We start from the raw sequence: 25,927 nt of genomic DNA on the forward strand, positions 1-25,927 counted from the left end.
AACTACTAGTCAAAACTCCCATTTTATGAGTGTAGCTCATCTCAACTCATAGTTTTAGAAACAAAGTCTGACTCAGAATTCCCTAATCTCTAGGGCACAAATTTTTAAGAATATTAATAGTCCCTGAATTATTCACCAAAGTGAGTGAGGTAGAGGGGCAAGGAAATTCTTTGTGTACATGAATCATTTGTAATTTGAAGAACACTGTGTAGCCATAAGCCAAACTTTGCCTTTCATTTCCTAGATTATATATGTGTGTGCATGTATGGGGAATATATGTTGTAATTTCATGTGAGAGAATCCTAGAGAACATTTGCTTTTTAAAAGAGATTTAGTTTCTTGAAGCCAGAAAAAAATTTGTAAAACTTTTCCCTATTATATGGAGTAAAATTCTTTAACTACTTTAAAAAAGAGGAAAGTCTTGACATATTTGATAAATCATATCACTCATAAATCAGTAAGTCCACAGATGGTGCTAATAAAGATAACAACTGACCCTCCCAAAAGTATCACTTTCTCAAATTCAGTGAGCCATTTTGCAAATAGAAATTATTATCTATAAATAGTACTGGGAAAAAATGCAAATAGGCCAGGGGAAATTCCTACTACGCACAATATGGTGGGCCAATAGCATTATGTTCATATAAAAAGATGTGCTTTGTTCTATAATTATCTTTTTTATAATATGGAATCAGAAGTGTGATTTGGTTTTATTATGACTAAGTTCTCCAGGGCACTAATATCTCTTAATAAGAATATGAAATTGCTGAAAGAGTAACGAAAACCATTTAATGAAAACCAGAGAGAAATTCACAAGTATTATTACACGTACATATATATACAAATGCAAAAAGAACATTTCCAGTAAAATGATTCCTGAATGGGCAAAGGTCTTTTCCCTCCCACTTCTTTCAGTCTTCCATCTCTTGTAATAAAAAGATTATTTTGCTTTAGTATATTCTTTTTAACTCTCAAGATTCTGATCAGAGAAATTAAGAAATAATCAATTCCACAAAATCCATTCACTGAAATTATTTGAAATCCTAACTCATTGTGCATATGATACTGTTTTAAAGTTTTATCATAATATAAATTTAAAAGCAAATAATTGAGAATTATCCAGTGATAAAAACAAGAAACTGTAAAATGAAGAAGGGGTCTTAAGAAAATATTTTCTTTTTAGATTCATTTATAACTTACTTCAGTAAAATTAAGAATATTTTGTTTAGGACTTCACCGATTTAATCAATCCCATATTAAAAAAAAAAAAGACAATTGCTCAGTTTAGACTTTTAGAATACCCTTGATCCACCCTATACCCTTTTATATCTGTCAAAGGAGCAAATAAGCATTAGTCCTTATAAAGGAATTAACCACTAAAAAGGCATTTAATTTATGAAAACCATTACAAATTATAGCTTACAAAATTTAATTCAGCTAAAAAACTCCTGAAATGTTAAAATAAACCTACCAACATTATGTTGTGATTTCAAGTAGGTAGGAACACACTCAGAATAAACAACGTATTATTTATCATAGCCTTCATAATGTTAGGTACTTCAAGATGAAGTGGACACAACACCCCCCACCCCCCCAAACTATATGAACCACAAGTGATAAAAAATAGATATTATAATGCCAAAGAAACGTTGCATGGGTATTTCAGGGCTTTTACTTTGCCAGACTAATGGATGATAAAGTGAAATGTTTAAAAAACATTATATATGTGAATCTTGCTTTATATAAAAGGGTATGTTCCTGAAAACTTTATATGAATTGAACCTAATTTCAAACCTACTTGAGAAGCCTCCTGAACTAAAATGAATAATTTACTTAAGAGTAATCATTCCCATTTTATTAGTTTCAAGTAAACCAAATGTATAACAAGGTGATTTTTCAAAGCAGTATATCTGTGTTAAATTTCTAGCTTCAATGAATAATCTTGTCAAAATTGATGACTTGGACAATAGTTTTATAGAAATACTTTTATATTTATAGATATATGTATATATATGTTACCTATATGTATATATAACTACATGTATAGACACACAAAATTATGTGTAAAAAATGAACACACTTCCCCCTTCATATGTAACTGCTGATACAGTATCTGTAATTCTTCTACACAGTTCAAAAAAATCCAGAAAACACCGGATTTATTCCACGATTCTCCCCCTAACCAGGCACACAATGGATAGTACTGCCAAACTATTTTTAGTTGTTGTATACAAATTATACGGAAAACTAGCAAAAACAGAAAAGTGGGGGTGGGGGGACTGAATCATAATATAATAAGAATTAATAAAATCTTTTTCTATTTAAAATTCATTTAGTGAACCTGGCACATTGCCCTTGATTATACAACAGCTTAAAAGACTGTAAATATTTGTCTACCTATCTTGAATCAATTTCAACACAGATTAATTTACTCTTATATAATATTAGCCAAAGGGTAACGTTCAGTGGCCACAAGCCCACCAGGGCACATGCAAATATGTGTGTTATATACACACACATGCACACAAGAAGTCTGAATGTCTTAAATTTTGTTATATTTTCCAATTGAATATGAATATGCAGTATAATAAACAATAAAATACAACTATTCTTTATTGGTAGTTTTAAGAAAGATGGGGGCGAGAGAACACAAAAATGAAACATAACTGGAAGCTATGTAGGGGTACATAATATCTAAAATTAGCTTGTGCTACTGATTTCATAATTGGATGGCATATACTACTAACAGAGCAGCAAAGGTGCGAAGATTGCAATTTAAACCCCTAATTAAGCAATGGTTTGACAGTTCTAATGTCCTGTACCTATTTGATACCATGACTTAGTAGGTGATCTCAAATGAAAATTAATACTACATATAGTATAATCTTAGTTATAAGTAACAACTGATCACGTTTAAAAAATGAAATCCTCAAGTGTTCAAAAATCATCGGCATCCACCAAAGGCAACAACTTCTTCAGTTTTATTCATCCAAAGAACAGCACTTTGTAATAATTAAAAAAGGTTTCTGTGGATTTCCCTTACAACATCTTGATTACTGTCATCTGATCATAACACAACTGTGCTAACCCAGCTGCCATGTCAGCTTCTCTTTAGAGGCTAGGTCTTAATCATAAATCAACGAAATGACTAATTCAACATTGTTAAAACCAGTGAGTAGATGCTTGAAGCCATTCCAGTTTCTACATCTTTCAAAAGGTCAGCACACCTACTCAATAACAATAGACTTATCTTTCAAAATGCTTCTTTCTTTTCTAGGATTGAAAAATAATCCCTTATCATTTAAATTTAAAGTGAACTTTAGTAATTAAAATGTTCATTACTTCTGAAATGGTGACCCACTAAAATATAGTTTTAGTCTTCCTCTTGTTGCCAAAATCACAAACCCCTCCTCCTCTTTGCTGACCATTTAAAATAGTTTTCTAGATCTAAAAGACCCATGAAAATATTTATTACAGCTACCTGCATCACTCTTAATTTGCTACAGTAACATTATATAATAACCTTAAAAAATAAAACCTTTTTCTTTTGCTAAAGGAGCAACTAATGCAAATGGAGCTTAGCTATAAGCATTACCAAAAAAAAAAGATGCTAATACAAATTAAAAGGATTTAGTAGTTAAAATTATTTTAACTATTTACATCTGCTTGCACTGTTATAAATGATGAAAACCTAGTGCTCATGTCCTTCATAATAAAAATTTATTCTGGACTTTAATACAAAGGCTATGTTGCATAAACAGAGGATTTAAAGCTGTAGCAGAGTGGCTGAATGAAAGGAAAACGGCAATCTTTCTGGCTCCAGTAGATGCCATTCCCTATCACACAATGTTTCCCACTCATAAATACATGACAAATACTTCCTCAATCATTTTTTACGAGCAGGGATGCACAGGGGGTAGTCAATGGCTAGCTTGAGGGAAAATAGGAACAGCAGGCGGCAGAAACTGTACAGAAAATGGCTATGTGGTAAATTCTCTTCTAGAACATCACTCAGTTACCCAGTCTTTGATCTTTCAGCTACAATTACACTAACTTCCACAAGATCTGATTCCCCCTCCCTACCACCAAACACACAACCCCAAACCAGATCATTAGTTATACATAAAATCTAAAATTTGGCTTTATAAATAGGATCATCCATATCTCTACATTTTTATAAATTAAAATTTGCTATTTAGACAAGAGTTTACTTTCAATTGGCTATAACCATATCATCATCACAACTGGTCTCACAAAAAACATGGGGTGTCTGGCGACAGCTAAATCACAGACTGGCGTCTCCCAAGCAGTCTGTCTACCATTAGGGTCTGGGAAATGGTATTTACTATACAATTAGAGCCAGGGAGTTCTACCTGTAATCATCCAAATACAGGTGTGAGAAGCCCCTTTGGGCAAGGAAACTGACTCATCCCTTTTCATGTAAACTTTGATGTCTGTATTGTTTCACAGATCCGCAGGAAACCTTACCATTCATACTACAATGAGAAGATTTATTAACTGAGGTCAAACAATAAATTTCAAAATTCCTTCCCAAAGGTAACAATTTTTAACACATTAATCAGCAAATTTATAAGAATTTGAAACAAGACAGAACTGATTATTTTAAAGTTAATTACCTATTAGAGGACACTGACCAGTCAGAACTAAATTTTCATTTAAGTTTATGCTTTCTACAACATTACCAATAAAGAGGCCAAATTCAGCTTCCTATCAGGAACACAAAATTTCTTATAGTAGTATCAACAGGGCATTTTTAGTTGCAGTAATTTCACAGAATTTATTCTAATGATTTATTGGAGTTAACCATCTGACATTAATTATTGTTTTGGCTTCCAGTCTATGAATGTTTATTTTTCAGTTTAAAGCTTCTCACTCTTTGATATCATATGGAAATGAGAATTTTTAATGGAAAATTGAAACCATGTGCATCTAAGTACTTAATGAAGTACAGGGAAAAACCGACAATATATTTTAGGAGAATTCAGATATTTTGCTTTGGATAGTTTTGACTTCTTTGTATGACTTAATAGTATAAAACATTGAGAGTCCAGCAAGGCAAGTCAAAGTGCATACTATGCCAAATGTGTACATGCCCACATGTTACATGAACATATTTGATTTTTTGAAGTTATTAGTGAATGAAAACAAAACCTTGTACATTTTGGTTACAGGTCAAAAATGACAATCAATACACGAATGCATAATTTTTACCTTTGTACCCTTTTAAAGTATTTGAAACAGATACCTGGTCTTCCCCTGCCCATACACACACAGTCTTTTTAATTAAAAAAATTTTTTTAAAGCATTCCACCTGGATTTTAGAATTTATGCCCAGCTACATTCCCAAGTGGATATTTTAAAGTCACATATAATATCAACACAGCTAGAAATTCCTAGTTTAAAAAGTTTTATTGCTCCAAATACACTTATTCTCATTTTTCAAAGGAAATAAACAATAATGTCTATTAAATTTAAATTTGATAAGTAAATATGTATGATTCAATACTGCCTAATTTAATTCCGTTTGTTTTTTCCTAAGTTCTCTCAGTGTAAATCAATTAGGAGACTCCTCTTAGAATGTAAACACCAGGCAAAGCTTTCTCATCCATTTTAAACTTTACAATAATAAGGAGAAAAATATTAAAAAAAAAATAGCATCAAGTACATATGTATGTGTGTTTGTGTGTGTACAGATATGGTATGTCTGGGTATATCTGGGGAGGAAAAACTTACCATTTGTTTTTCTTTCTAATGTAGTCTTTTTCAGAAAGATTAACCAAGTAGACCATTGGTTTTGAAGTCAGAAATAAGTGTTTATTCAACACTTCAATCTGAAGTGGGAGATAGAGAAATCCTTTTTAAAAGTTGAGTAAATATTGAGTAAGTCATTGAATAACTTGAAAGTAAACTCTTTTTTAAACAAGTAGCCATTTCCATTTTCATAATTCTTGTTTCTAAAAGATTAGTTGTTATGAAATAACACGAGTAGGGGAAAAGAAAAAAATAACAAGCCTGGGAATAAGCAATCATTGACAGAAATAAAGTTTAACTAGACAAAATAATAAGTGTAAAATAATGACAACTCTAGTTTGTTCTCTAAGAAATCAAAGCAAAGGCAATAATAGATGGCTCGATGTTTATAACTTACCTCTTTATCATTCCAATCATGATAGAAGCGAACAGGTTTCTTTTGATCCATAACCCAGGATTTGACTTTGCACATTATGTCCTATATGCAATTGAGAAACAAGTAAATAGAAGATGAATACTAAGCATTTAGATACTAAATAGTAAAATTAAAAGTTTTCAAATCTTTGAAAGAAAAATAAAGTCAATTTTTTATGAAAAGGGAACTAAGTCACACAGATAATTTTTTCAATATCTCATTAAAAAACCAAATACCAATGAAATTGTTGTGGCATTGAAATTTTAATATATAAAATGTGGAATACTAGCAAAATTAGTAACAGTCTTAAAAATTTCAAGACAATTCAAATATACCCAAGTCTATAAGAGAGTTAATAATATTTCAACATTACCTACTGATGCCACTTGCAAGATAAACATGCTATTAGGAAATGTAGGGAGGGGGGATTCTGGAAAGAGACCGAATTACAATTTTTTTCCTTAAAAAAGAAAAACAAATAGACGAAATTGAGCCTATTATTGATGATCCACCCTCCAAAATATTAAATCAACTGACCAAAACTCTTTTTATTCTGAATTAATTTTTTGCCAACACCTTCTCCCTGCCCACTTATCCTGTCCTCACTCCAACACCGCCCCAACTCCCCCAACCCGCCAAAGCCTCCATTACACAATGGCAAGAGCCCTGCACTGGTGACCTCCAACCAGCTGCATTCACTTTCAGAACATCTCTCTCTGCTGGAAATCTAAAGGCCTTTTAGTTAGCAAGCCAGTGTGCATTCAGAAGGAGTAACTGCAGGAAGCGCCCAATGTGCTTTGTTTCTCTGGCCTTTCTTCACAGAAAGATTAATCATCTGTGAAATGGAAACGGCAAACAGCAAGTGACACAAACTGAACCCTTCAAGCCTTTCCTCATCAGTTTTGTGGTTCTGAATCTAAAAGCTGCGTGTAGCAAGGTTCTCCTTACAGGCAGGTGTTAATAAAAGGCTCTTGGGTCTGAAAGGTCAAACTTAGCTCTTTCAGAAGAAGTGCATTTAAGAGTCATCTGGTTTTTTTTTTTTTTTTTGGTTAAAGATAATTTATGAATATGTTTTAAATAGGCATTTCTCAAAATTTATTGTAATACACAATTATTAGTAATAGATTCCTTGGATTTTCATCGATATATTTTACTTTCCCATAAATCAATTATTCTTCTATAGATATCCACTTGTATAAATTACCGCAATATTTAGTATACCTTCTTTCTAAATCTTGCTGTTACCAACAGGAAAAATAAGGAAAAAGCCCTATATCCTTAGATCCTGATTTGAAACTCTCCAGGAAAAGGACTTCCCACAGATTTTAACAAGGAAGGGGCAAGTTGAAAACTTTTAATGAAATCTAACATGTTCTGCTTAAGAATAATCACTTTTACTCTTCTATAACTGAATTTCACTCATAAATGTTTAAAAGTGGCTAATGTAACACCATTTCCTACAAGGAGAAGATCAAAGTGCTATATTACAAATGCATTATGATTAAAAAAGCCCTGTGCAGCCTTGCTATTAACTGTTCTTTAAACCCTAAAAGGCTTCCCATAGATCTCACTTGGCACTGCATATACAACCTTTGACAAGTAATGTAGACCATTTTTATTCATTGCCTAAAATTGTAGGCAATTATGTGCGTCACACTGGCCACCTGCAAATTCTGAATGCCTGCTCCAGTTGTCAGTGCAAAAAACTAATGTCGGAGGGGATTAATCTAGGGGGAGAGAGTCCTCTTTAATGGCTCCAGCAGGTGAAATGGCCCAGCTGGTTACTATGATGAGTGGCCAGAACAGCTTATGTAGAGACACGCAACAAGATTTTACAAAAGAAGGAGAAAACAGTGGTACCATCTTATATTTGGTTCCATTAGTTTTTTTAATTAAAGAAAGAAAAGAGAAGAAAATAGACAAAAGAAAGCCAAACCAAAAATAAGGAAGGAAATTAAATTTTAATCATATAAAAAGTGTAAAATACTTTTGTAACTATAAATATTTTTACAAAACCACAGGCCTCAATAAGTGCTGATCACTAGTGAAGGAATTTCAGTATTTCTCTTTCATTTTAAATTAACTAGACCATCACTTCAGATATAGAAATCTTATCACAAAAGCTTTTTAGCATTCATGTTTTTCCCCCTCACACCAACATATTATATTACAAATTAGGAGCACTCAAATTTTAGTTAAAGAGAATTACTCATAATTAAAGTTCTCAAACAGTATATTCATTAAAGCCACGTTCAAATCTTTAAAAAAAATTTATAGATTATAACCAAGCTTTTGAACAGGTGAAAGTAATAAAATTTAAAAATTTTAAATATTTTATTTTGTACCCAGTACTCTCTTAATTATCCCCACAAAAGATTTAACAGGCAAGAAAAGACACCTTAGCTTACTAAAAGATGCCAGTTTTACCTAAGACAAATAAAAAACAGACTGCTCTCAGATAAGATTATCTTATATAAATGATCATTATATGGCATAATTGCAATGTGCTGTTTTTCTTACGTAAAGTAAAAATTAATTTCAGCAAAATAGTAAAACATGTGATGTTCCTTATCTGAAAAACTTATAATTAGAGGAAATAAAACATTTGGACTTATTTGTATATAATACTTAATGGATTGATTGAATTTTTTTTTCTTATGGTTGTATATATAAACACACATATTAATAATTATGGTTAGAACAATAAAAGGTTCCAGTTAATTGAATATGGTTAACTGAAAAAATAATCTAATTCAATAGTCCCCCCTTAACCACGGTTTCACTTTCCACGGTTTCAGTTACTGTGGTCAACAACTGTCTGAAAATATTAAATGGAAAATTCCAGAAATAAACAATTCATAAATTTTAAATTGTGCGTCGTTCTGAGTAATGTGATGACATCTCGTGCTGTCCCGCCCAGGAGATGAACCTTCCCTTTGTCCAGTGTATCCCTGCTGTATATGCTACCCACTCGTTAGTCACTTAGTAGCCATCTCGGTTATCAGATCAACTGCCATGGTATCATCGCAGTGATTGTGTTCAAGTAACCCTTATTGTACTTAATTACGGCCCCAAAGGGCAAGAGTAGTGATGCTGGCAACTCGGACATGCCAAAGAGAAGCCATAAAGTGCTTCCTTTAAGTGAAAAGGCAAAAGTTCTCAACTTAATAGGAAAGAAAAAAATCATGGGTTAAGGATGCTATGATCTATGGTAACTTTTATTATAGTATATTATTATAATTGTTCTATTTTATTATTAGTTATTGTTGGTAATCTTCTACTGTGCCTAATTTACAAATTAAACTTTATCATAGGTAAGTATGTATAGGAAAAAACATAGCATATATAGGTTTCGGTACTATCCATGGTTTCAGGCATCCATTGGGGGTCTTGGAATGTATTCCCTGCAGATAAAGGGGGACTACTGTACATACTTAACCTACTTTTAACAAATTAGAACACAATAAAAACACTTTAATGCTTGATGCCTCAGAAGTTACTTTAGGATTTCATATTTCTTTAGTAACATCATTATATAGAAATACAAGTGTAGGAGGAGGACTGTTTTGATAACTTTAACAAATTCCTCATTTTCAAAATAAAGTCTGCACATGATGGAGATTACGCAAAAATTCCTGGTCATTTGAACTTTTTGGTTATATAGCAGTGATGTGAGTATACGAATTAGAGAGGTAACAGCTTAATGCTTAAGTGTGGGAATAAATCGTAGGTCTACCAATTATCAGGTCTGTGACCTGTTACTTCATGATAAAATGCAGATGATGGTACTATCTACCTCCTGGGGGCTGTCATGAAGATCAAAAGAGATAATGTATATAAAGTGTTTAGCACAGTTCTTAGCACCAAGTAAGTTCTCAACAAATGTGAGTTGTTGCCATTGTTATGACTGTTGAAAGATTAAATACCAGTGATCTACAAAATGGCAAACTATTCTCTTGGGTACTCCTTTAAAGCACATATACATCTTCTCCAATCTGACTAATTGTTCACTAGTCCTTTTCTTCAAATTTCTGAAGTTACCAACAATACTGGCTTTCTTAGTGAAATCGCAATTCAGGCTTCTAGTCTTAACATTCTACAAGAACTAGCTTTGGCTGAATGACTACCTTTTAATTGCAAAGAAACTTAATCTAAACTCATCTTGAATACTTCGCTCTTCTGCTTTGACTCTTCTTACCGAGAGCCTCACATTTAACTTTAGAAATCCTCTATTTTCTTGACGTACTTTATTATTGTTGTTGTTAATAGCAGCTGTAATGTATTTAGACTCAGGGAGGATGTGTGACTTGGCTAAATTCCCACAGCTAGTAAGTGGTAGAGGTGAGATTCAAATTCAGGTCTAAGTGACTCAAAAATTCATTTTCTGTCCAATCACCCTGGCCTGTCTGTCTTCCTTACTGCCTTTCTAATTGCTCCTTGTTTAGCCCAGGCATTCCCAAGGTCCCATTCATAGTCCTCATTCTTATTCCAAGGTCATCAGGGAAATTGAATATTCTTACTATTTGGGTACCATATCTGATTGTCAATCCATGTATCACAAAAATAGTATTTTTCTTTGCACACAATAACACAACCCGGTTATTTACTAGACTTTCCAAGACTACTTACTAGACTTCTCTATTTTGGTATTCTTCAGTTCCCATAGCAGTTATTATTAACCTATGATCCATAAATGGATTTCAGGGATTCCCTAACACCCTGAAATTGTATATAAAGTTCTATGCTTATGTGCCTTTGAGGGATGATGGCACTTATCTTCCAAATGCTTTTAAAAGAGATTCATGATCCAAAAATCAAAGAATCAAAGCTGTGAGTGACTCTGTGGCAATACTCAAGTGCCCCAATGACAGCCAATTAAGTAAATGTTATAGGTCCATAGACTCCCAGACCTGAAGTCCAGAGAGACACTGAGACCTAAAACTTGTTTCAGCCAGACCCTGCACTCAAAATTCATCTATCCTGATCAACACCATGCTGATAAAAATTCTAGCCACTATGATGTTTACCTAACACAATTTCAGTTAAAATCATAATGGGGATGTTGGAGAACATTACATATTGAATATATCATTATTCTAAAAGAACAAACTGCTTGAAAGTAAAAAAATGTTTAGAGAGAAAAATATGTGACTTGTCTTATATATATTAAAATAAATCATAAAGCTAAGTAAATAGAACAGTGTGATACTAGCACAAGAAGAGAGGTATAGATTAGAAACAACCTATAAACTCATTAAATGGAGATTTGCTAATAAATTATGGGATATTTACATAACAGAACAATTTTTATCCTTTAAGACAAGACATATCTCGGGGCTGGCCTGGTGGCATAGTGGTTAAGTTCACGTACTCCACTTTGGCAGCCCAGGGTTCACAGGTTTGGATCCCAGGCGTGAACCTACGCACCGCTTATCAAGCCATACTGTGGCAGGCGTCCCACATATAAAATAGAGGAAGACGGGCACAGATGTTAGCTCAGGGCCAATCTTCCTCAGCAAAAGGAGAAGGATTGGCAACAGATGTTAGCTCAGGGCTAATCTTTGTCACCAAAAAAAAAAAATATATATATATATATACACATAAGACATATCTCTATACACATTTGCATGAGAAAATGTCCAAAATATATTACTAAGTGAAAAAAGCAGGTTTGGAACAATGGAATAAAGTTAAGAATACAGATTTTGTTTTCAAACAGATTTGGGCTTGAGTCCCTGCTCTGCCACTTTCTAGCTGTGTAACTTTGGGGCAGTTACTTAACCTCTCTAAGTTTGTTTCTGTAAAATTGGGATAATAACTTCAATGCAACATAGGGTGATTGCGAGGATTAAATGAGAAAATACATGTAAAGTAACTGCCACAGTTCCAAGCACATAGTAAATATTCAATAAAGTATTATTATTTATGGTGGAATGCAATAATGTAATTCCATTTGTGGTTTTGAAACTATATATAAGACATATAAATAAATATACTCAAATAATCAAATTGTTAGCAATGCTGGATACCAGAGAGACTTTTCCTTTCTGCCTTTTTTTTTTAAACTATAATGCTGTTTTATTTATTTTTAAGAAATAAATATCAGCTTTATAATGGGAAAAAAATAAAGATATATTCATAGGGTGAGGCGGAAGGGAGGACTCATCTATTTTCTGCCCACCATCTGTAATCCTAAAATTTGATGGCTAAACGGATAGACTTGGCAGTTTATCAAGGTGACTCACTCTTATTCTTTAATAATTATAGCTTTCAAGCCTGATACTTCCCTCTAGCCAAACCCACTACCCTAATACCTGATACTGACATCCAGATGAGCTGACCTATACTGGTTGGGTGGCTTTAACAAACACAGCCAACAATGCACTCAGACCAAAAGAACAGGGGCAAGGCCTCCAGCTCAAAACAGTCTGGCTAGAAGTCCACTAATATAGCTTCCTTCTGCTCCAACCCAGAGCAACCCCTTTAAATAGCCCACACTGAGGAAAGACCAATCTAGGCTTTCTCTCATGAAATAGACCTCCATTGTATAATCTAACTTGATATTTAGGATTTGCCTGAATCAGAATATTAAGCATTTGTTGTTCTACTGGGTGAGTGCTGCTGTTTATGGAGACCAGAGTACTGATCCCTGACTACCATCTTTTTACATATTTCAGTGACTAAAACTTTCAGAAAAGAATTAGGCAACAAAGGAACAAACTAAGACAACTGGCAGCAATGCTCTGCATGGCTGGCTGGCTGTGTGTGTGTGTGTAAGGGAGATGTCCTCCAAGAATTAAAATAGGTTACTTGTAGCAATAACCTGGGTAGAATGTATGCTGGCAGTTGTCGGTTTTCAGTTATGTGATTCACTGAAGTAAACAGTAAGAACTTAACGTAGCAATCTCCTGGCCCCTGTCAGCTATAAAGTGGCAACCAGAATGGACACCAGTCCATTCTTGAGGTATAGATCTCAGTAGAGGATTTGACCATTACTAAGGAGAAGGCAGCAATTGTCCCTATGATTCCTGTGAATAAGTTTGAATGGATTTCACCATGCTCAAGGAAGGACAAGGCTATTGATTAAGGAGAGTCATAAAGGAAGAAGAAAATGATCATCAAAAAAAAAAAATCCTTCTTAATGAATTAGTTGACATACTTGGCAGAGTGCAAAAAGATAGAGCATCTATGAAATAGGAGCATGAGACCTTAAAGAGAGAATGGAGTGAGATCAGGAAAAATGGATGAAATGTCAAGAGAGTTGACGAACTAATAAGAAAGATTTTTAAGGAAACCAAAATCAAAGTAGGAAAATAAAAATCCAAATTGGGGGTTCAACTGATACGGCAGAAGATAATCAGTGGTTTGGAGGTCAAACTTGAGAAGGGGTTATACTGAAGTAAAACATATACTCAGTGTAATATACGTAAGTGTACAGCTTGATGAAGTATCATGGAATGAATGAACACATGCTAGTAACTACCACCCCGATCAATATATAGAATATTACTAGCAATGCAGTCACCATGTTCCATGCCTCTCCAGAGATAACCACTATCCTGGCTTCTTTGCATCACAAATTGGCCTGTTATTGAAATTTATAGAAATGGAATAATATAATATGTATTATTTTGTGTCTGGCTTCTTTTGTTCAACATTGTTGAATTCATCCATGTTGTTACATGTGGCAGTAGTGTATTTTTACTTTGCCATGTAATATTCCACTGTAGGAATATTCCACAATTTTTTTTTTTTTTTTGCGAGGAGATCAGCCTTGAGCTAACATCCATGCCAATCCTCCTCTTTTTGCTGAGGAAGATTGGCCCTGGGCTAACATCTGTGCCCATCTTCCTCTACTTTATATGGGACTCCACCACAGCATGGCTTGACAAGCAGTGCGTCGGTGCGCACCCGGGACCCAAGGCTGCCAGCAGCAGAGCGCGTGCACTTAACCGCTCCGCCACAGGGCCGGTCCCCACAATTTTACTTATGAATATTCCACTCTTTTTTTATTTTTTTTGTGTGTGATGAAGATCAGCCCTGAGCTAACATCCATGCCAATCCTCCTCTTTTTGCTGAGGAAGACTGGCCCTGGGCTAACATCTGTGCCTATCTTTCTCCACTTTACATGGGACGCCGCCACAGCATGGCCCCACAAGCAGTGCATCGGTATGCGCTAGGGATCTGAACCCGGGCCGCCAGCAGCAGAGTGCACGCACCTAACTGCTAAGCCACGGGGCGGCCCCTTATTCATTCCATTCTTAATGGATACTTAGGTTGTTTATATTTTAAAGATAAAGTTGCTATAAACATTCTTGTACATGTATTTTGGTAAATTTGTACATGCATTTCTCTTGGGTATATACCTAAGACTGAAGTTGCTGTCATTTACCCAAACTTACCATATGTTGCTACTAATTTACACTCCCACTAGCACTGTCTGACAATTCCATTTGCTTCACATTCTTTCCAACACTTGGTATTGTCAGTCTTCTTAATTTACTGTAAATGTGTGGTATCTTACTGTAGTCTGAATTTGCACTTCCCTAATGAGTAATGGGAGATTTCCTCTTTTATGAAGTACTTGTTCAAATCTTTTGCCCATTTTTCATTTGGGCTGTCTTTTTCTTACTTATTTGTAGTTCTTTGCATATTCTGTAGACAAATTCTTTGTTAGATACTGCAAATATCTTCTTTCATGTTGTAGCTTACCTTTTCTTTCTCTTGTTTAACAAAAGTCCTAAGTTTAACGCAGTCCAATTTTAAAATCTTTTCCTTTATGATTACTGCTTTTTGTGTCTTGTTTAAAAAAAATTTGTCTACTCCAAGGTCATGAAGATATTCTATGTTATATTATAGATGTTTTATTCTATAGGAGTTTCACTTTTTTACTCTATGTAAACTTTACTTTTTTTGTAAAGTCTAAGGTGGGTGAGGATTTATTTTCTCTCCCAAAGGATATCCAACTGACCCAACACCATTTCTTGATAAAAGCGTTCCTTTCTCTGTTACTCTGCAGTGCAATCTTTACCACAAATTATTGTATTTGTGTCTGTATATCCTTTCTGTTCCACTGGCCAATTTGTCTATTGTTGACTGTCTTAATCACTGCAGATTTATAATAGTCCTGACACAAAGTTCATGTGTACCAAGTCCTCCAACATTGTTCTTCTTTGAGACTATCTTGCCTATTTTTGGATCTTTGCATTTCCACATAAAATTTAGAATCAGTTTGTCAATTTCTACAAAAAACAACATGCTGGGATTTTGTCTGGGATCTGGTTTAATATATAGATCAATTTTGGAGAGATTAAAATATCAAGTCTTCCAATCAAAAACATTCCATTTACTTAATCATTCATTAATTTCTCTCAATAATGTTTTATCATTTTCTGGGTGGAAATTTTAGTAGAATTTTCACTAGATTTATTCCTAGGTATATGAATTTTTTTAAATGCTACTACAACTGGTATCTTTTTTTTAACTTCAAGTTCTGGATTATGAAATATAAATCATTTTTTGTATTGACCTTGTATCCAACAACCCAGATGACTTCATCTACTAATTCTAATGGTTTATATCCCCAATTCTATCATGTTTTCTAAATATACAAGCATGCTGCCTGTGAATAATGGCACTTTTATTTTATCTTATCTAATACAGGAATTCTAGTACAAGACTGAACAGAAGCAGTGATAGTGAGCCTGACTTGCTTTGTTTCTGATTTGAAAGGGGAAAAGCTTTCAGTATTTTACCATCAAGTATAATTGTTTATGTAGGTTTTTTATAGATATCCTTTCTCAGATTAAGGAGATTACCCTCTATTCCTAGAGGTCTTTTTTTTTTTAAATCACCAGTGACCAAATATTATCAAATCCTTTTCCCAATGTATAAAGATAATCGGATGATTTTTCCCCTTTATTCTGTTACATTTATTTTTGAATGTCAAACCTGCTTTGCATTCCTAGAATTTTAGTCATATATTATCATTAATATTTATTACTGGATTCAGTTTGCTAATATTTTATTTAAGACTGTCCATTTATGCTCATGAAAGAGATTTGTCTTTAATTTTTCTTTCTTATATTGCAAGGTTTTGGTATCAGGACTATTCCAACCTCATAAAACCAGTTGGGAAGTTTTCTCTCTTTTTCCATTTTCTGGAAGAATGTATGTGAGACTTTAAACATATAGTGAAGTCATCTGGTCCAGGAGTTTTCTTTATAATAAGGTTTTAAATTATGAGCTCAATTTCTTCAATAGATACAGGACTATTCAGATTTTTACTCTTTTTATGTTAGTTTGTTAAGTAGTCTTTTAAGAAATTTGTTCATTTCATATATTTTTCAAATCTGTCATAAGTTGTTTATCCTCTTATAAGCACATTAATGTCTGCTGGATTTGTAGCAATACTCCTTTTTCATTCCTGATGCTGGTTTTGTGCTTCTTTTTTTTCTCCTTCACCAGTCTTGCTAAGAATTTATCAATTTTATTAGTGTTTCCAAAGAACCACCTTTTAACCTTTTTGAGCCTCTGTATTACATGTTTCTCTCTTTTCTATTTCATCAGTGCCTGCTGTCATCTTTATTGTTTCTTTCCATCTACTGTCTCTCGGCTCTTTTACTAACTCCTTCAGATGAATACTTTGAGATCACTGATTTTACCTTTCTTATTTTGGATATATACATTTAAGACTATAAATTTACAGAACTTGAATGCATACATCAAAAAAGAATATGACACATTTTCATGTACTGTACTTTCATTATAACAGGGTTAAAATATTTAATTACCATTATGATTTCTTCTTTAAAATATGAGATCTTTTAGAAGGGTACTGCAAAATTTCTAAACATTTAGGAATTTTCTAGTAATCTTTTCATTATTGATTGTTAATTTTAATTCCAAAGTGGTCAGATAACATATTCTTTATGATTTCAACCATTTAAAATTTGTTTATCTGCTGTATAGCTAATGATATGGTCAGTTTTGGTAAATATTCCATTTGTACTTGATAAGAACGTACGTTCTGTGGTTGTTGGGTACAATATTCTATATATGTCAATTGGGTCAATTTCCTTAATCACATTGTTTAAATCTTCTATATCCTTACTAAAATTTTGTCTGCTTGTCCTATCAATTACTAAAAGAAGTATTATGATTTTCTATCATGATTGTTGATTTGTTGGTTTTTTTAACCTTTTAGTTCTACATTTTGAGGTTATATTATTAGGTACATACAAACTTAAAATTATTTTATCTTCTTGGTAGATTGAACATTTAGCATTATGAAATGCTCTCTTTTAACTTCTTTAAAATCTACTTTGATATTAGTATAATACACCAACTTTCTGTGTGTGTGTGAGGAAGATCGGCTCTGAGCTAAATCTGCCAATCCTCCTCTTTTTCCTAAGGAAGACTGGCCCTGGGCTAACATCCATGCCCATCTTCCTTTACTTTATACGGGACGCCACCACAACAGGGCTTGACAAGCGGTGTGTCGCTGCACTCCCAGGATCCAAACCGGTGAACCCTGGGCCGCCGCAGCAGAGTGCGCGCACTTAACTGCGCCACCGGACCGGCCCCTAAACCAACTTTTTTTGAGGGGAGTTGGTTAGGGCTTGTACAGTATATATTTCTCCATCCTTTACTTTCAATTTTTCTGTATCTTATTTAAAATGTGTATCTTGTAAGCAGCATAGGGGTGGACTTTTAAAATCCAATCTGACATTCTGTCTTAATTTTTAAAAGATTTACTGAGGTGAAATTCACATAAACATAACATTAACCATTTTAAAGTAATTTAGTACCAAACATTTAGTATATTCACAATGTTACCCCTTTACTGCCCTCTGACACAGACTGTGCTATTAATGTCACGTATTTTAACTGTATCATTACACATTAAAATCATAAGACATTTTTATTTCTACTTTTTATTTTAAAATAATTTCAAACTTATAGAAAAGCTACAAGAATAATAGAGAATGTCCGTATACCCAGAGTCATTAATGTATCATTCTGCCATATTTTATCTTATCCTTTCTCTATCTCTATGTATCTATAGATGCATACACATAAGAAAATAGAGCATATTTTTATATCCTTATATACATATATTGCCAGAATTCAGTGATGGACTAGATATGAGAAATGATGAAAGAGAATGTGTCAAAGATGACTAGGTTTCTGGTTTGCATAATCTAACAGACAGTGGTACGTTTCACTGAGCTAAGAAACACTGGAAGAGAATCAGGTTTGAGGGCAGGAACTCTTGATTTTGATTTTAGATGTGCTAACTTTGAGATGTCTGAGAAATCCATGGGATGTCAAGTCAGGAATTAAATACACTAGTCTGCAGCTCAGAGGACAGATCAGGGCTAGAGACATAAATATGAAAGTTATCTGTATTTAAATAGTAATTGCAGCAATGGATATGGATGACATTACATAGGAAGAGAGTCGAGAGAAGAGAAGAGGGCTGAAGACTCAATTTTAAGTAATGCCAATATTTACTAGGAAAGGTATAAGAGGATGAGTCTGTAAAAGAAACTGAGAAGTTGCTAGAGAAGTAGGAGGGAAACCAGGAAAACGTAGTCATGGAACCCAAGGGAAGAGTAGTTCAAGCAATGACCCAAGCGTTCGACACTACTGACAAATCACGATGACTGAACATGTCCACTGGAGTTAACAATGTAAAAGTCACTGATAACTCTGATGAACCCTGTTAGAGTACGACGGGCAGATAAACCAGACAGATTGGAGTGAGTTATTAGGAGGTGGATAAATAACTCTTTCAAGAGGTTTTTAATAATAAAAATATGGTCATTGAAGGATGAGGAGTGTGGTACTTTTTTTTTTTTAAGGAAGAATTTTTTTTTTTTAAGATTAAAAAAGCCAGCTTTAAATAGTTGATGAAAACGATCTAGTTTGAGAGGGACAAGTTGTATATACAAGAAAGAAGAGATTATTGGTGATCGAAACAAAACTTTGCGAATACACTTAAAAATCACTGAATTGTATACTTTAAAAGAGTGAACTTATTTATTTATTTATTTATTTTTGTGAGGAGATCAGCCCTGTGCTAACATCTGCCAATCCTCCTCTTTTTCTGCTGAGGAAGACTGGCCCTGGGCTAACATCCGTGCCCATCTTCCTCCACTTTATATGGGACGCTGCCACAGCATGGGTTGCCAAGCAGTGCGTCAGTGCGCGCCCGGGATCCGAACCGGCGAACCCGGGCCACCGCAGCGGAGCGCGCGCACTTAACCGCTTGCGCCACCAGGCCGGCCCTAAAAGGATGAACTTTATGATGTGTGAATTTATCTCAATAAAGTTACTTAAAAACAACAAAGGAAAAAAAAAGAAGGGATGACTAACAGCGTAAGGTTTCTGAAAAGTTAGGAAGTGATAAGATCCAAAGAATTAGAATAACTAGCCACAGATAAGAGGAATGAATAAATAGGCTTTAGGTTTCGTTAGTGGAAAACTGAGATAATTCCTACTCAGATACCTTTTATTTTGATTTTTGAAGTAGGAGGCAAGGTCATCTGCTGAGGGTAGGGAGGGATGAAAGTAGAGGGTGGGCATAATTAAGAGGTTTGAGGAGAGTAAGGAAGCAATTGCAACAGAGAGTGGAAGGGCAAATAGGAAAGCTGGATAAAGCTGAGGGCCCATTTGAGGTTGGTAATAATGAGTTTATGGGGATACCAACATGTCCTAGTTTTAATTTTCTCCATCTGTGTTTGGTTGGTTATAGGCAAGGAGAAAGTGTACAGCTGGGAATATCCAGGAAAGTATGCCTCTAGCATATGCACCATAACATCAGTTCTTATATGAGTTCATTCCCCTCAGGGTATATATAAATTGATGATTCTAAAGTAGTCTGGCCTCAAATGAGTCTAATCCGCGTGAACCTTGTCCCAAACAGGTTCTGCTGAGGAAACAGTCCTACCCAGAACACAGTCTCCTGGCCAGAACTGGTGGGCACTTGACCTATGAAGTGGTCTCATGCAAAATAACTCTGCCAAAACGGGAACAGATTGAGGCAATTAGATGCTTGCTCTCAGAAACTGGAATTACGAAATATCGCGATAATAGAATTGGAGACTTAAGCTGAAAGGATACACTGAAAGAACACAAGATAGAGTAAATTGCATGACATGATAAATAAGTTAATTATAAGTAAGCAGAAATTATGAAGAAGCAGAAATCAGGAATAGAAGCAAAATATAAAACAGCAGATGAACTCTAGTGGTGGCAGAAAAAAAGTAAGTAGAATTCTAGTAAAGCAGAAATGCAGAACATCTGAGTTACAGGAACGGCAGAACACTACAGAGAAGATGCATAGACTTCTGCTGAATTCCTGGGTGCTGTCCTGGGCTGATTTACAATTCAACTCCAAAAGGCCTGGCCATACCACACATCCTACTCTTGAATATTTTTGGATTCCGTTCCCCTCATTGCCTTGTATTTTAAAAACAAAAATACATTTCTTGAAATAGCCTAAGCTGCATCTCTGTTCCTTACAACTAAAAGACCCCAATTAAAAAATACAATAAAACTTCTGAGATTAAATGACTTAGAAGATTTTCATCTCTAGCAGATCTTACCTCTATGATGTTCACATAACACACTACCAAATAAGAAGTCAAATTTTTTCCCCTAAAATCTCAAGAGAAAAACAATGATTTGCTTAAAATACTGACTATAAATTGAGAGAGTAAAATATACAGTGTTAAGATGACCATTAGATTAATCCTGGTCAGTGATGCCTACACTTTCATTCTTCTCATCCCAGTTCAAGAAAAAGGAGACACTTAACCTCAGTCCTTCCCACTGCTGCCTTAAGAGCATCATTGTCCAAAAAAATCCTCATTTAGGCTTAGAACACTTACTATAATAATCATTTCTCCTGGACCCATGAAGCAGTCCCACATACCATAGTTTGACTCCCACACTAGTATTGCCACATCAAATGAAGCAACTTGTCACTCTTATTTTGAAAATTTTATAACCTCTTTACCAGCTTTGGGGTATGTGTATTATGCAGACTCAAATAATGAACTACAATAATTTCTAATCACATTCCTGGCTCATGCATTTTTAAATGGGCTGGTATATTTAATAAATAGTTTTAACTTTGGGGTTCATTTCTATAAGTTTATTTTATAAAAGTAATAAAATCAAAGTAGAAAAAAATTTAAGGGGGAAGCATTCATAACTCTACCTCCCTAAGCCACTATTATCACTTAATATTTCCTTCTAGACTATTTTCAATGGAGATTTCTTCAAAAATGTTAAAACCACAATGTACTTGTACAATAATGTTCATAACAGTATTATTCACAATAGCCAAAATTTAAAAACAACCCAAATGTCCACAAAATGTGGTATACACGTATAGCATTATTCAGCCTTAAAAAGAAATGAAATTCTGATACACGATACAACATGGATGAACCTTGAAAACATTAGGCTAAATGAAATAAGCCAGACACAAAAGGACAAAAATTGTAATGATTCCACTTTTATGAGGTACCTAGAATAGGCAAATCCATAAAGAAAGAAAGTAGAATAGAGGTTACCAGGGGCTGGGAGGAGGAGGAAATTATTATTTAAAGGGAAGTTATTATTTAAAGGATACAAAATTTCAGTTTGGGATGGTGAAAAAGTTCTGGAAATGGATAGTAGCGATGGTTGTACAGTATTGTGAACGTACTTAATGCCACTAGATTGTACACTTAAAATGGTTAAAGTGGTAGATTTTTTGTTATGTATTGTTTACCACAATAAAAAACTTTTTAAAGAGTAGGAAACTTCTGCTTTAGGCTATGTCTTAAAGGATGACTTTTAAGAAATTGAGATGGAGGAGCGGCAAAAGGGCAGAGTTCTAGTAAATGAGCTCATGTGAAACCAAAATATTTAGCTCACTGCCAGGAGAGCTGAGAAAATGTAAGTCAAGCAAGGTCGAATCACAAAGAAATTTGTGAGCCAGGGACTTTATGTGGGCAGTATCTTATAAGAAGACGGTGAGGTATTTTAATCAAGGGAATAAGATAGACAGATCTGCATTTTATATTTGTGGAAAACAAGAGCAAGAATGGGAGGTGAAAAAAACCAGTTAAACTGCAAAAATAAATTAAGCATAAATGAGGCCTAAACTAAAGAAGTCCTGAAAATAAGGAGGAAGGAAGAGATACAGGGAATATTCAGGGGATTAAATCAAGAGGATGAGATGTAAATGGTAAAGGAGAAAGAAGAGTCAAAGGTACTGGTTTTTAGTTCAAACAATTTGGTTCCTTTAACTGAGTTAGAGACTATGAGGACACACAAAATACGAGGAGAAAGATGAACGAATGCTGTCCCGCCTCACCAAGTACTTTCAGTATCTTGTTCTTTTAGAAATGATTTTTTTTTAAGTCATGTTAAGAATAGGTCTGGAAGGATACATAAGACTCCAAAGAGGAGAAAAGGGTGAATGAGAAGACAGAAGTGGGAAGGAGAATTACGTTTTTGCAGTATATCCTTTTGAATCATTTGATTTTAGTGAAAAACATATCTATTACATATTTAAATATTTGTAATGATTTTTTAAAGTTATATAAAAATCAACTTTAAAAACTGCCATAAGAGTAATGAGAAGAAATCTGCTAACAGCTATATGTTTTGGGGGACATTAATTATTTAACTCAGAGATAGTGACAGGAAAAAAAGGACTCATTAATTACAATTTTTGGTTGCCTTCTTTAGTTGTTTAATTAGATAAATGTTAGTTCTATTAATATTTTTTTAAGTATGATAACTTCCAAATAATTGATCAATACAAAATAAGCTGTTCCTTAAGCCTTTTACCTTCATTTTCCAAATTTTGTCTTTCCAAATGGAATGTACGCATACTTAAATAGATTTAAAATCGACCTTGATCTTGACGCCTTGGTGTTTTTGTTATGGTTTGAACTGCGTCCTCCAAAAACATATGTTGAAGTCCTAACCCCTGGTACTCAGAGTGTGACCTTATTTGAAAATTACAGCCATGCATTGCTTAACAACAGGGATACGCTGGGAGAAATGCAACATTAGGTGATTCGTCCTTATGCCATCATCATAGAGTGTATTGAAGGGCAACAAAATTTGCCACCCCAAAATGTGCCTCTTTAACATGAGGATTATTTTAGGCTGCTCATTTTTAAGAAACAAAAGACTCAGAAAATCTTTCTTGTTATCTCTTCCTTAACTGCCTAAAAGAACTCAGATGAAAAAAAATCTGTCTCAGGAAGCAAGCTATCATCTCTGCATAACATGAATTAGGTGGTAGACAGGGAGAAACCTAGAAAAGCCTGCTTGTTGGGCTCCCTTCTGTGTTCTTCTGTTTCTGTGTGGCCAAACACTTGTTTTCCAAATGTTTGCTCCTTTTCACCTACCTGTGAATTGCCTTCCTTCTCTTTGAAGTTCCTGACTGTCTCCACCCACCACATCGTCTTCTGTCTTTAGATGAGGATAGTGTTTAAGGTGAGGGCTTTGGCCATTTTGGCGAGTTACTTGATTTTCCTGGGTTTCTTCCATGTATATATGTTATTAAACTTTTGTTTGTTTTTCTCCTGTTAATCTTTCTCATGTCAATTTAATTCTTAGACCAGCCAGAAGAACCTAGAAGGTTAGAGGAAAATTTATTCCTCCCCTATAGAATCTACACAAACCTAGATGGTATAACCTACTACAGACCTAGGCTATATGGTACTAATCTTATGGGACCACTGTCACATATGCAGTTCACTGCTGACTGAAATGCTGTTATGCAGTACATGACTTTAGTTAAGATGAGGCCATATTGGAGTAGGAGTAGGGTGGACTCTTAATCCAATTATGACTAGTGTCCTTATAAGAAGAGGGAAATTTGGACAGAGATGCAGAGGGAAGATGGCCAGGTAAAGATGGAGGCAGAGATTGCAGTTATAGTGCCACAAACCAAGGAACACCTGGGGTTACCAGAAGCTGAAGAGCCAAGAAAGGATTCTGCCCTAGAGGCTTCAGAGGGAGCACGGCCTTGCCAACACCTTGATGTCAGATTTACAGCCTCCAGAACTGTAAAAGAATACATTTCTATTGTTTTAAGCCATCCAGTGTATAGTACTTGTTATGGCAGCCCTAGGAAACTAATATACTTGGCCAATTAATACCAATAGGAAATGTTTATCCCACTCTTGCCTTCTTTAGTGCTTCACTTTTACCAAAGACAGCAAGACCCACTATAAAAGGTGCCTTTACATCAGAATATATCAACCTTATACTTAGGAAAGATTCTGTTTTAGCATTAAAAAGTTGGCTCATGTTTTATGCTAGAGTATACCTAATCCAACTTTTCCCTGCTTATTTACATAAAAATACAAATGACATCCAAATCTACAAAGTGGAAACTTCATAGGAAAGAGGCTTGAATGCTGAATTTCTGAAAGATTATCCAGAAAATAAAGACACCTTTGAATGAATACTAAGGAATAATCAGGTAAATACCTAGTGAACAAAATGATCTACCTATTTTTCTTACAACTTCCTAGAATCTATGTCAAGTCCCTGATTCTGCTAGCCAAGATTACAAACATAAACTGAAGAAAAGAAGCCAATCACGTATACTTTTAGACCATCTGTTAGGGAATATAAGGAAGTATTTTTTTAAGAAACTCCCCTACAAGAATTAGTTGATATCATAATCACATAGGTACCCTCTCTGTATTGAGAAGACTAAAGATAAATCAGAAGCAAGGAAAAATATAAAACACCACCAAATTAAACTTGTGATCCTAAAGAACAACCAAAAATAAACAATGATTAGGACAAAAAATTTAAATGCACAGTGGGTGAAGAGACGTGTAGCAGAGACTGTCAGTGCCTTGCCCACATCCCCTTTGCCCTCACAGGTCCAGTACATGCTGACGGCTTCTTACTGTAAGCTCTGTAACTCCGCTTAAGTGCTGTGCTCAGACCACAGAGACATCAGCTGCCAGGGAGTTAACAATCCTAGGAGCAGCCCATAAACAATGACTGCTGGAAATTAGTTGATAATTACCCCACCTTCCCGACCCTTTCTGTAGAAAAACTGCAAAACACTTTCTTTCTTTTTTTGTGTGTGAGGAAGATCAGCCCTGAGCTAACATCCGTGCCAATCCTCCTCTTTTTGCCGAGGAAGACTGGCCCTGAGCTAACATCCGTGCCCATCTTCCTCCATTTTATGTGGGACGCCACCACAGCATGGCCCAACAAGCGGTATATCGACACGCACCCGGGATCCGAACCCAGGCTGCCAGCAGCGAAACGCGTGTACCTAACCGCTATGCCACGGGGCCGGTCCCTGCAAGACACTTTCTACACTGTTTTCCAGAGCACCCTAGCAGGACTGAGCCCCAGTGGCTCAGGGTTTCCACCTGCTCAATTACATACTTTGTATCGGTTTCCGTCCCTTCCTGGTCTTAATTCCCCACTCTCTGATGTGTCTCTCCCTGAAATAGCTCCCAAGGAAACTACCTGCACTCCAATCCTTGCCTCAGGGTCTACTTCTGAGGAAACCCAATCTAAGACCTAAACCAGAATTTAGATTAAAAGGCAAAGAGTCTCATACATGACTCAAAATGGCTTTGCAATTCAAAATGGCACAGTCTTGAGAAAACTCATAAGGAGTTTCTTCTTACATTGCCTACACAGTTTTCAGGTTAGTGAAGATGGAATTGATCCCAAAGCCTATGA

The 25,927-nt window shown here is 34.9% G+C and overlaps 1 protein-coding gene across 1 annotated transcript in view; it reads right to left on the reverse strand.

The window, feature by feature from the left end:
• The window catches only part of OLA1 (Obg like ATPase 1), a 174,396-nt gene that overhangs the window by 39,814 nt on the left and 108,655 nt on the right, over positions 1 to 25,927 (reverse strand). The window contains exons 6-7 of the mRNA XM_004426636.2: positions 6,170 to 6,250; positions 5,755 to 5,852 (exon numbers count right to left, since the gene is read on the reverse strand). Of these exons, the coding sequence (XP_004426693.1) occupies positions 5,755 to 5,852; positions 6,170 to 6,250 (179 nt within the window). The remainder of the gene's footprint in view (positions 1 to 5,754; positions 5,853 to 6,169; positions 6,251 to 25,927) is intronic.

Source organism: Ceratotherium simum, chromosome 9 (assembly GCF_057802395.1).
Source record: "Ceratotherium simum simum isolate JZ-2026a chromosome 9, ASM5780239v1, whole genome shotgun sequence".
In the NCBI taxonomy this organism is placed as follows: Eukaryota; Metazoa; Chordata; class Mammalia; order Perissodactyla; family Rhinocerotidae; genus Ceratotherium; species Ceratotherium simum.